The sequence below is a fragment of the Mustela putorius genome, unplaced genomic scaffold, assembly GCF_011764305.1.
Source record: "Mustela putorius furo isolate JIRA1106 unplaced genomic scaffold, ASM1176430v1.1 tig00003898_pilon_pilon_pilon, whole genome shotgun sequence".
Lineage (NCBI taxonomy): Eukaryota > Metazoa > Chordata > Mammalia > Carnivora > Mustelidae > Mustela > Mustela putorius.
In genome coordinates this window covers 21,061,017-21,071,725 of record NW_025422047.1, presented here as the reverse complement: position 1 = coordinate 21,071,725, position 10,709 = coordinate 21,061,017, and the positions used below count along the sequence as shown (strand labels likewise).

General features: G+C 48.2%; 1 protein-coding gene and 1 long non-coding RNA gene across 10 annotated transcripts; both read left to right on the top strand.

Moving 5' to 3' along the window:
- Positions 1-50: 50 nt before the first annotated feature.
- LOC101680472 lies at positions 51-1,112 on the top strand. Its single transcript, XR_006602916.1, has 3 exons — positions 51-231; positions 400-478; positions 780-1,112. It is a non-coding gene; the product is annotated as an uncharacterized LOC101680472 (long non-coding RNA).
- A 2,470-nt stretch (positions 1,113-3,582) lies between these two features.
- Positions 3,583-9,897, top strand: PPP1R3E (protein phosphatase 1 regulatory subunit 3E). Of its 9 annotated transcripts, none has more exons than XR_006602914.1 (4): positions 3,583-5,028; positions 5,290-7,545; positions 7,838-7,945; positions 8,323-9,897. XR_006602914.1 is itself a non-coding variant. In XM_004755318.3 (2 exons), the coding sequence occupies exons 1-2, from the start codon at positions 4,612-4,614 to the stop codon at positions 5,710-5,712; spliced, it is 840 nt and encodes a 279-aa protein (XP_004755375.1). In that variant the 5' UTR covers positions 3,583-4,611; the 3' UTR covers positions 5,713-9,897. The 9 variants fall into 9 exon arrangements, 1 of the variants encoding a protein (XP_004755375.1); XR_006602915.1 differs by having other exon boundaries at positions 8,278-9,897; XR_006602913.1 differs by having other exon boundaries at positions 5,290-6,874; positions 7,406-9,897.
- Positions 9,898-10,709: the final 812 nt, after the last annotated feature.

Below are 10,709 nucleotides of genomic sequence, written 5' to 3'. Positions count from 1 at the left end.
GGCGCCGGGTGATGATGGGGCCCAGAGATGCGTCCAGAGAGAGGGGCGGGGCTGGGAAGCAAGCTTGGGAAGGGCCACAACTCCGGAAGAGAGAGGGCCGCTGTAGGCCATGAAGAAAGAGCAGGGCAGAGAGGACACAGAAGGCCAGGCTGGGCTCCTGTGACTGAAGGCTGCCCAGAGAAGCCGGCTAGACCTCAGGAAACCTCGGAGCAAATTCACCATTTCCAGAAGGTCTCTGATGTTCCATGTACTTGTTGAATTTTTTTCCAGCCCTGGAGTGGATGCCCAGATTAGAGGAGCAGTTCCCATTCCAGTGGGAACTGCCTGCCAGGTGTCTCGCCCTGTGGGACTGGCAGTCACGACACGGACACTGAACAGTTCACTCCCTCTTTTCTCTAGGACCTTTAACCCAGTAGTCTCTTTGCGGGCTGGGGCTTTAGCCAGGCATCAAGACTTGGACCGCAAGGAGTTTCTGCAGGTAACCTTTCTTTACTTTCTTTCATTTTTTTGTAATCAGATTGGTTTTCTTTTTCATTCTCTTTACTCCACACATGAACTTATTCTCATTATGACAAGTTCAAACAATATAGAGATATAAGGGAACAAATACAAGTCCTCAATCTTCCGCCTTCCACCCCTTGCTCAATTCTGCCTCCCTTTCTGGAGGATGCCAATCAAGGTCAAGGTTGATGGTTAACCTTTCAGATTTTATATGTGTGTGTGTGTATGTATGTATGTGTACACACACATACATATAGGTATGCCTATCATTTATACAGGGCAGTTCACAGGATGTGAAGCAGTGTGACCACAGGTGATCCTCAGGAGGGCTCTCTCAGGCATTCTGACTGGGCCCCACTGGTTCTTGCACTGGCACTTCCTTCCACTCCATTGGGAGGGACCTCCAACCAAAGGCTAGAAAGAGGCAACCCAATTTTCCTTTCCTGCTGGTTCCCTTTGCTTCTACCTGGGGTCCAAGCCTTGATATTCCTACCTGCCCTTACAGTCTCTGGAGAACAAAGTTTGTTTCTGTAACAATAATAGTAACAATTGGGGCGCCTGGGTGGCTCAGTGGGTTAAAGCCTCTGCCTTCCGCTCAAGTCATGATCCCGGGGTCCTGGGATCGAGCCCATTGGGCTCTCTGCTCAGCAGAAAGCCTGCTTCCTCCTCTCTCTCTCTGCCTGCCTCTCTGCCTACTTGTGATCTCTGTCTGTCAAATAAATAAAATCTTTTAAAAAATAAATAATAGTAACAACTAATACATTTTGAGGACTTATTAGGCGCTAGGTGCTTTCTTTACATGCATATTTATCCTCAATCCAGTCCCTAAGCTGTTTTATTCTCATTCTATAGGTGAAAAGAGTGAGGCTTAGAGAGGTTATTTACCCAAAGCCATATACTCAGAAACTGGTACTCAACTTTGTCTGACTGTAAAGTTTGTCTTAACTTTAAGTGCATTGCTAGAAGGTCATCTCTCTGTTTCAGATAATCTATGTTGTTATGACATTTACGAGTCCAAATTCAGTCATCCCCTCCATTCTGAAGGCACAGCAGACTGCACACCTTTATGACTGTATCCTTCAACCATTCTCATTTTTTTGCTCTTGGGCTGATCATTCTAGCTGCCACCAGCAAGTCTGCCTTGCTGCATCATTCATAGAATAACCTGGTCCATTCCATTTCCTAAAGAAATCAGAAATACTGATTTCTTCTCAGATACTTAACTGAAATAACAACACTTTTAGGTCTCAGGATCCAAATACATTTCTGTCTGCCCTCCCATTTATTTATAAACCCTGTGAGAGCAGGAATGGAATTTTATTCACTGTTATGCCCTTCAGGCCTAATAGACCCTCAGTAAATGTTGATTGAACAAATCATACAGTGCCTACTGTAAGCCTACTCTGATGTTTGAAGATAACTGTAGTGGCTATTTAAGAGCAAAGACTGAACTATGAAGAGGAAGAAAAAAAAAAAAAGAAGAAAGAAAAGAAACATTGATTTGTAAGAAAGGTTCAATGTCAGCCTGAGCAGCCATAACAGAACTGCTAGGCCAACACAAATTATACCTGGTCCAAAGCTGTGTACCTCAAGGATCTTCTCAGACCAACACCATGGAGCCAAGGAATGGCAGCTCAAACTATAGACAAAGCACAAGTGTTTTTATCAGAAAACCTCAGGCCATATAGACCACTTTGAACCTTATCTATTCCTTTAATTATATATATATGTATATATATTTTTTAATTAATATATACATATTAAAGATTTTATTTATTTGAAAGAGAGATATATTAGGAGCACGAGCAGGGGAGGGACAGAGGGAGAAGTAGACTCCTTGCTGAACAGGGAGTCCAATGTGGGGCTGGATCCCAGGACCTGGGATCATGACCTGAGCCAAAGGCAGATGCTTAACCAACTCAGCCACCCAGGTGCCCCTCAACGATATATCTTACAAGAGCAAGGAAGACAGTTGTCTTTTTTTTTTTTTTTAAGATTTTTATTTATTTGACAGAGATCACAAGTAGGCAGAGAGGCAGGCAGAGAGAGAGAAGGAAGCAGGCTCCCCGCAGAGCAGAGAGCCCAATGTGGGGCTTGATTCCAGGACCCTGGGATCATAACCTGAGCCGAAGGCAGAGGCTTTAACCCACTGAGCCACCCAGGCACACAAGGAAGACAGTTTTAAAATGCTTGATTGTAACACAAATTAGTGTAACATTATTTTACACCATAAAATAGGAAAATAATAGGTCCATGGATTATATGTACGTGTATAAAGTCAGAAAATAAAACTACTTTAAAAATTATTCCTAGGGTGCCTGGGTGGCTCAGTGGCTTAAAGTCTCTGCCTCTGGCTCAGGTCATGATCCCAGGGTCCTGGGATTGAGCCCCAAAGGCTCTCTGCTCAGTAGGGAGCCTGCTTCCTCCTCTCTCTCTGCCTGCCCCTCTGCCTACTTGTGATCTAAAATAAATAAATAAAATTTTTTTAAAAAATTAAAAAGAAATAAAAATGATTCCTGGCTAACTAGCATTGCTAAGGTTAATATGGAGTTAAAATGCAAATAAGAGAGGTGCCTGGGTGGCTCCGTGGGTTGGGCCTCGATAGTATGTGTCTCATGGTTTATTTCTAGCTTAGTCACTTGAGATTTTACAGTTAAACTATCCTGCTGTTTTAAATTTAGAGATTCCATTTCTACTCTAAGATTCCTCATTACAATACTCTGAAGATGTTAACTATTACTACTAAACGTTTTAATCTTATATAACCAAGTGGGTAAGAGTGGGCTCTAGCACTGGACTGCTGATGTTCTAATCTCAGGTCCTCAATCATTGCCTATGTGACTCTGGGCAAGAGTCCCAGTCCCTCTCTTCTTCAAATTTCTCACCTGTAAAATAGGCATACTAGTACAACCTACTCTTTTGATGGGGATTTACAGGAATTAAAATTTGCAAAACTCTTACAGGCGTACCTAGTATGTACATTGTGTTATACAAAATCAGTAGGGGATTTAGGGAAAAAAAAGAACTACACAAAATACTTCACCTTTTTTTTTTTCACTAATGTAGAACAAAATGAAGGAGAAAAAAAAAAAAAAAAGCCAGCTCTGTACCCCTGTTGAAAGCTCCCAGTGGAACCAGAACTCCACAGTCCCAACTTCAAGAGAGTTGTGTGTTCGTTCATTCATTCAATAATTTGAGAGCCTACTATGTGCTGCAACTATGTGTTGAAACTGTAACTCAGACACAGCCTCTGCCCTCAAAGGACTTGCAGTGGGATTACAGATCAGAACTCTAATCTACTTTTTCACAAATGAGAAAACTGAGGTCCAGAGAAGTTATGCCATGCTCAAGGTCACACAGCAAAATACTACCAGAGGTGAGACCAGAGCTGTCTTCCGACAACTCAGTTCAGAACTCTTTTCTAATGGACCACCCATCCTTTTGAGGGCCACACTTTAGTTTCTATTTGAGACACTACCTAGTTTTCATGACCGTTCCTTCTGTGCACTCCCTGTAAGCCCCCTCCAAAACCTGGAGCCTAGGGTTTGGAAAAGAAAATGGTGAGTCCTGAAGAGAAAGTCACACGCTGGGCATATTTAACCATCCTTAGCAAGAAAATGAAAGGTTACTCTGCCCTCCTTTAAACATTAACTCTTGCCAAGCCAGAGAGGTTGAAGCCGTTTAAAAAAAAAAAAAGCCTGAATGGTCTCAGGACCGGAAGGTGGATCCCCGCCCCTTGGTACGCTGCAAAGACAGATGCGGAGCCACCTGTCAGAGGACTGTGGGCGGGGGCCCGGCCAAGAGGGCCGCGGGACTGGAGGGCGAGCGCCGCCGAGCGCACGCTCAGAGCAGACAGCTTGCAGGAGGCCGGAGACGATGGTCTAAAATCCTGAGAGCTGACGGTCAGAGCTGGGGGTGGGAGGGAGGTTGGAGGGGAAGGTAGTCACGGAGGGGTGACAGCTACAGGAGGTGGAGGTTCCTGGAGGTAACAGCAAGAAGAGTACGCAACGGCGAGGGGCGGCTTCTGCGCGGACGCCGGGCGGTCGAGCCAGAGGAAAGCAGGGGAACGCGGCGGCGTTGCGGGCTTGCCCCGCCCGGGCGGGGGGTGCCATGTCTCGAGAGCGTCCCCCCCGCACCGACATCCCCCGCAACCTGAGCTTCATAGCCGCATTAACAGAGCGTGCCTACTACCGCAGCCAGCGGCCCAGCCTAGAGGAGGAGCCGGAGGTGGAGCCAGGCGAGGGCGGGACGCGCCTTGGGGCCCGATCTCGCGCTCCCGCTCCGAGTCGGGGTCGCCGGGCCCTTTCTGCACCTGCCGGAGGCGGCGGGGTCCGGGCGCCCCGCAGCCGCAGCCCGGACACCCGTAAGAGAGTGCGTTTCGCCGACGCGCTTGGGCTGGAGCTGGCCGCGGTGCGCCGCTTCCGCCCCGGAGAGCTGCCCCGGGTGCCCCGCCACGTGCAAATCCAGCTGCAGAGGGACGCCCTCCGCCACTTCGGGCCGTGCCAGCCTCGCGCCCGCGGCCTCCAGGTAGGCGGGCGGCAGCGGCACGCCCCTTTCCCGGGACCTCCCCGAGCCGGCCGCCGTGGGCGTGTGGGAGAGGATTTATCAAGCAACACCCATGCCCCTCCCCAACTCTAGACTTAGTTTTGCTCATTCCTTTTGGGGCCACTCTCTCAGCTGGGCTCCACTCCGACTGCCCCACGCCGGGATCGGCCTCGGACTGCCCTCGTGCCTCGTCCTGACCCCGCCCTCCGTTTCTCCTCTCCCCTCTCCTCCCCTTTCCCCCAGGAGGCGCGCGCCGCCCTGGAGCCGGCCAGCGAGCCCGGCTTTGCCGCCCGCTTGCAGGCGCAGCGCATCTGCCTGGAACGCGCCGAGGCGGGCCCGCTGGGCGTGGCCGGGAGCGCGCGCGTGCTGGACCTGGCGTACGAGAAGCGCGTGAGCGTGCGCTGGAGCGCCGACGGCTGGCGGAGTCAACGCGAGGCACCCGCCTCCTACGCCGGCCCGGCACCGCCCCCGCCGCGTGCAGACCGCTTTGCATTTCGCCTTCCCGCGCCACCCATTGGGGGCGCCCTGCTTTTCGCCCTTCGCTACCGCGTGACTGGCCACGAGTTCTGGGACAACAACGGCGGCCGCGACTATGCTCTACGAGGGCCCGAGCACCCCGGGAGTGGCGGAAACCCGGAGCCCCAGGGGTGGATCCACTTTATCTGAGACGCCTGGGCCGACGGCGGGAAAACCAAAGGCACCCAGGGGCTGGGGGAGCTCGAAGATTTGGCGGGGAGCTGTCCGAGAGTCGAGTCGGGGAGGGAGAGAAGGATGGGAAAAATCAAAAGGGTGTGGGGAGTGGGCGGAATCAACGAAAGTAGGGGAGGTCGGGGTGGAAAAACAGAGTTGGATGTGAGTGATAGGAATCTAAGGCATAGAAGAAAGGAAGCCAGAAAGGGTGCTGGAAGGATTAGGAAAAAAGCAAAAGACTGGGGTTTGATGGTGATACCGTGAACTTAGTCCTGGGAGAAAGTAAGTGGGTTTGTCAGACTTAAGCAGATGGTTAGGGTACCTCTGAGACTGAGGAGGTACTTTGAAGTAGGAGTCCACCCTGCTTAAGTCATTTGGATTGCGAGCTCATTCCCTCTTCTTAACCGCCGTTGCCACCTCAGGTCCCTCAGTCCTGCCCATCCTAGCTTTATACTCAGCCATAATTGCCTTGCTTAAGTCCCAGGAACTTGGCCATTGCTTCCCAGCCCCTGGTATTATGACAGGATTCCCTTGTCATTTCCGACGATCCCGGGCTTCATTTCCCCCTGACTGGCTGGGGAGTAATGGCAGGCTGCAATCAGAGCTCCTACCTCCTCCTCCAGGCAGCCCTGGGGATTAAAATGAAGGCTAAACCGACTCCAGGCCTGTCCTTGTAGCCAAATAATGACGTGCCTGAGGAGCTGGTACACTCCGGGACTTCCAGGAAAATGCCAGCCTTACCTTTCTGGAGTGCCTTTTAATAACCTTTAAGCACTTTACGCACTGTCAAGAAACAGTGAATCAAAAGAATCACTATCATGATTCTGCTTTGGGAGGAAAGAGTCACTGACTAGCTGTATTACTTTGGGAAAAGTTGTTTCTCATCTCTGGGCCCCAGTCTCCTCCTTGGGAAATTAGATTTTAACTAGGTGATCTCTCACAGTCTCTTCTTGCTTTGACATTTTATGCTCCATGAGTGTAGAAAAGAAGCCACACTCTTCAACCTACATTTGGAGTGCTACGGTTCAGAACACACAGTACTCCCAACATTTGGTTGGGGCTGAGGATGGGTCTTCAAGTTTTTGACACAGATGTTCCAGAGCTCAGGAAGCATCCCACAACCAGCTGCAGCCTGATGGTATTCCAAACCCTTTTTCAAACTGCAGTTCATCCTCTGCCCCATACTTTTTGCTCTTGCCCCCACAGACTTCCAGTCTAGGCACTTTGAGACAGTTTTGGGCAGGTGCATATCTGTTGGGGAAAATGATTTTGGGAGCTCCAGAGATGAAACAATGCTGAGGATCTCTTGAGGATAAAGTTTTATGAATATAAGGAATGGAAAGCATTTCAAATCAAGAATCAAAGCCACTTGGTAATTAAATGGCACCAGAAGATGGCAGTCTTCATACCCTGAGCAAGTGAAATGGGGAAGCTGGACTCTTCTATCCATTCACCATCATGCCTTAGGTCTCCCTTCCTGGTTAACCTCTGTTGGTAGTTTTTCCTTTCCTCTTACCCTATTCCCGAGCTCTTTGCTTTTTTCTTTCATTGTCCCTCTCTCATCACTTTCGTTTTTCTTTTAATATATAGGGTATTTACCTTCGTTTTCTCTTTTCCATTTGCCTCCATCTTCATCCTTGTTGATCTCTGCTATTCCTTCTCCCTCCAGAAGGGGTGGAGAACCTACTTCCTTTTCTCCAAGACCATGGTTGATCCACATTCCTCCCTCAGGCTCCTTCTTGACAGTCTTCTAGAAGGGAGAAGAGGGAAAAGAAGCAGTTCCTGATGCAGATGAACAGCTGCTCCCAGGTAAAACAGCTCCCCACACCCTTTTCTATCTATTACTAGTTTCTCAAAAATGTCTGAATCCCCCTCTTATTACTGAGTCAGAGAGTGCATGCATACATGCCCATACATGCATTCAGAACAGAGTATGGGGCATGTTACCAGGCCCCTCCTTTCCAGAGATCTTAGTCCTTTGAAGGAAGATGGCCAAAAGGGAGGAACCCCTAGTCACTCCTCAAAGAAGTGTCGGTTTAAACAGCATCCTTATGTGAAGAAGAAAACAAAGAATTCCATGCAACTTGTGGATCACCTTCAGGTCAAAGTTCCAGCAAAGTGAAGAAAGAACCTCCTGGAAGCCACCAAGCAATGCACTTTTTAGTCATCAATAGAGAGCCCAAGGAAGGATGATGGAGCGGGAGCCTAGGTGGGGGCTCAGTGTATACTAACCTCTTGCCTAATGTGTATGCACTATTGTCATGTTGTATTAACAATTGTAATAGCTCACATGTGTCTTGTGTCTTGCATGCATTATAATCTTCAGAACAACCCTATCAGTTGAGAAATATTATTCCTGTTTTAGAGATGAGGAAACCACTCAGAAAAGCTCAGTAATTTGTTTAAGATCACATCGCTGGTAAATAGCACAGCTAGGGTTGTGAACTCAGGATCTCCAAAGCTTCTGTGTATAACCATGTTATTACATTTTTTCCTTCAAAAACAAAACTGAAAACTTTGCCATATGTAATCTCTTATTAGGAAAAGACCACAGTTTCTAACTCCTCTGCCTTCCCATCCTCCCAGTTTACCGAAGAGAGAAGGCAAAGTAGAGGGTTCCAAGCTCCCATGCAGGAGCTTGCTGCTCTGTCCTGTACCAGTGTCCCAGCTCTGCAGAATCAGCAAGGGGACCACACTGCCTGCCTGCTAGAGAACTCGGGAACTCATGTGAACTTCAGCTTTTCCTTACATTGGGATTCTCTCCTGCCCCTAACCAACATTCTGCATCTGTTGGTATGACACCCTTTCCATTCCCCTGACTGGTCTTGAAATGACCAATCCCTAAAGTATCCATTAAAGGGTATCCCTGAGTAGGACAACTGCTGAATGGTCTATGCTTGGGCTCTCTCTGCGAGCCCGGATATTGCTGAGTGGTTAAATGTAAACTAGTTGGAGACAGGGAACCCCCTGAGTTTTTTCTTTAAGAAGAGCTATGACTTCCAACCCCCTACCTGCCCTGTCATTCTCAGCTTTATAGAACCAACACCTAAATCTTCTAGTTCTTTCCATGTAGAGCTGCCCCAGGGCTTGGGGTAAGCTGATAGTCTAATCTGATATGGGAAGCACTAGAAGTTTGGTGGAATCTTTAGAGATGTATTAGATGTTACGGGGATGGGTCCTTTCCCCTGAAGGCTGACTATATGAGCAGGAGCAGTTTGGTGTATACAGGTCAGCTGTGGACCAGGCAGTGTTAGAAGAGAAAACACTACCCTGGTCAGGGGCTTGGGTCCTTGAAGCAACACAGCTAGAACACTTTTGCCTCTTTCTCTCATCCAGACCTCAGATGTCTTCCTATACTTGCTTATCTAACAACCCTCCTCTCGTACCTTTGTTTCTCTTCATGACTGTAGTTCATTTCTCTTCACAATAAGCCCTGGCTTTCCAATCGAACTTTCCAATCAAACTCCCACATTCCCTTGCTTCTAACACCTGCGTTTCTCTGGAGTTCCTCCAGATCTCTGGGCTCTTGCAATCAGCAAGATCATACAATCAGAGACCTGGAAAAACTTGTCTTTAGAGATCACTGAGTCCATGCTCCAGTACAAATGAGGACACAGGTCCAGAGATGAGAAGATTTCAGCAGGGTCAGAGAATTTGTTAGTTAGTGCGGCTCAAGATGGGGCTTAACCCCTGCCCTCCTGACCATATCCCACTCCCAGGCTACAAAGCGGCCTCTAATAGTCAGACCCATAATTTTTCATGGCAAGGGATAATGTTACAAATGTTTCATTTTCTGCTGCTAGTTTCCATTCCCTTCCCTATCCAGGCATAAAAAGAAACAAAAGGCACTTGTAGTTTTCTCTGTTTTCCCAGCTTCTTTGGGTGATATTGCTAAGGAACAGTGAAGTTACTAAAAAGACTGAATAATCCACCCATTGACTAGCTAACCTGGAGAGGAATTGAAAGTTTGCTTTGTGGATCTCCCCAAACCACTGTTCTCATCAGGCCCTCCCAGAGTGTCCTCACCCTCTTCACAGTGCAGCCCTGTTCACTGGGCCCCAAATCCATGAGTATTGTGCCTCACTTCAGCTTCCTCATGCAACTGCCCTCCCTTCTGGATAAAAGACCTCATACTTGAAATAAATTCGAAACATGAAAGTATATCATAAAATACTGAGAAGTATTGTTTTTTTGGGGTAGAGGGTGGCAAGAGACCCAGAAATGAGATTCTTCTCTCCCACCCCCTGGTATCTTGGTCATCTCATTTCTTAAAAATCTATCTGCTGGTATCCTATTGCTCTGTAAAAGTTGGGTGGGCAAAAGATATGGAGGAGTTGGGCAGCCCTGGTATAAGACACTCCAATAGAATCCCACCACCATATTGGGTAGTGGTAGGAAAGTTATCAGGACCCAGCTTTAGTGCCCTGGCACCCAGCACCAGTTCCTGGTGCAGTTAAAGGGTACAGCTTGGGTAAAAGTGCCAAATTTCCCCTCAGGTTGGGGGCAGGAGCTCTTCTTCCTTAAGGGGGCCATCTAAGTTACATTCTGCTCCGTAAGCCCTAAAGGAAAGAGCAAAGCATAGGAAATATGATGATGAGGAAAAGCAAAGACCTGTCTAATACAGAATGGAGCAACAGGTATTTAAGTGAGACATCCTCGAAAAAGATCAAGTTCTAACATAATATTGACTCCCACATCAACTGAACGATGAGAGAATCCAGTTACCCACAAAATGATGAGGTCTCTTTTTTTTTTTTTTTAAGATTTTATTTATTTGACAAACAAGAGATCACAAGTAGGCAGAGAGGCAGGCAAGAGAGAGAGGAAGGGAAGCAGGCTCCCCGCTGAGCAGAGAGCCAGATGCCAGGCTCGACCCCAGGACCCTGAGACCATGACCCGAGCCAAAGGCAAAGGCTTAACCCACTGAGCCACCCAGGTGCCCTCCAGACAGTGTTTCTAATAGGGAAGCCTAG

What these genes read in the sequence shown, in the direction of transcription:
- PPP1R3E (XM_004755318.3), top strand. Translation starts at nt 4,612, where the DNA reads ATGTCTCGAGAGCGTCCCCCCCGCACCGACATCCCCCGCAACCTGAGC. An exon ending in CTCGCGCCCGCGGCCTCCAG is followed by an intron (nt 5,029 to 5,289) that starts GTAGGCGGGCGG and finishes CCTTTCCCCCAG; the next exon opens with GAGGCGCGCGCCGCCCTGGA.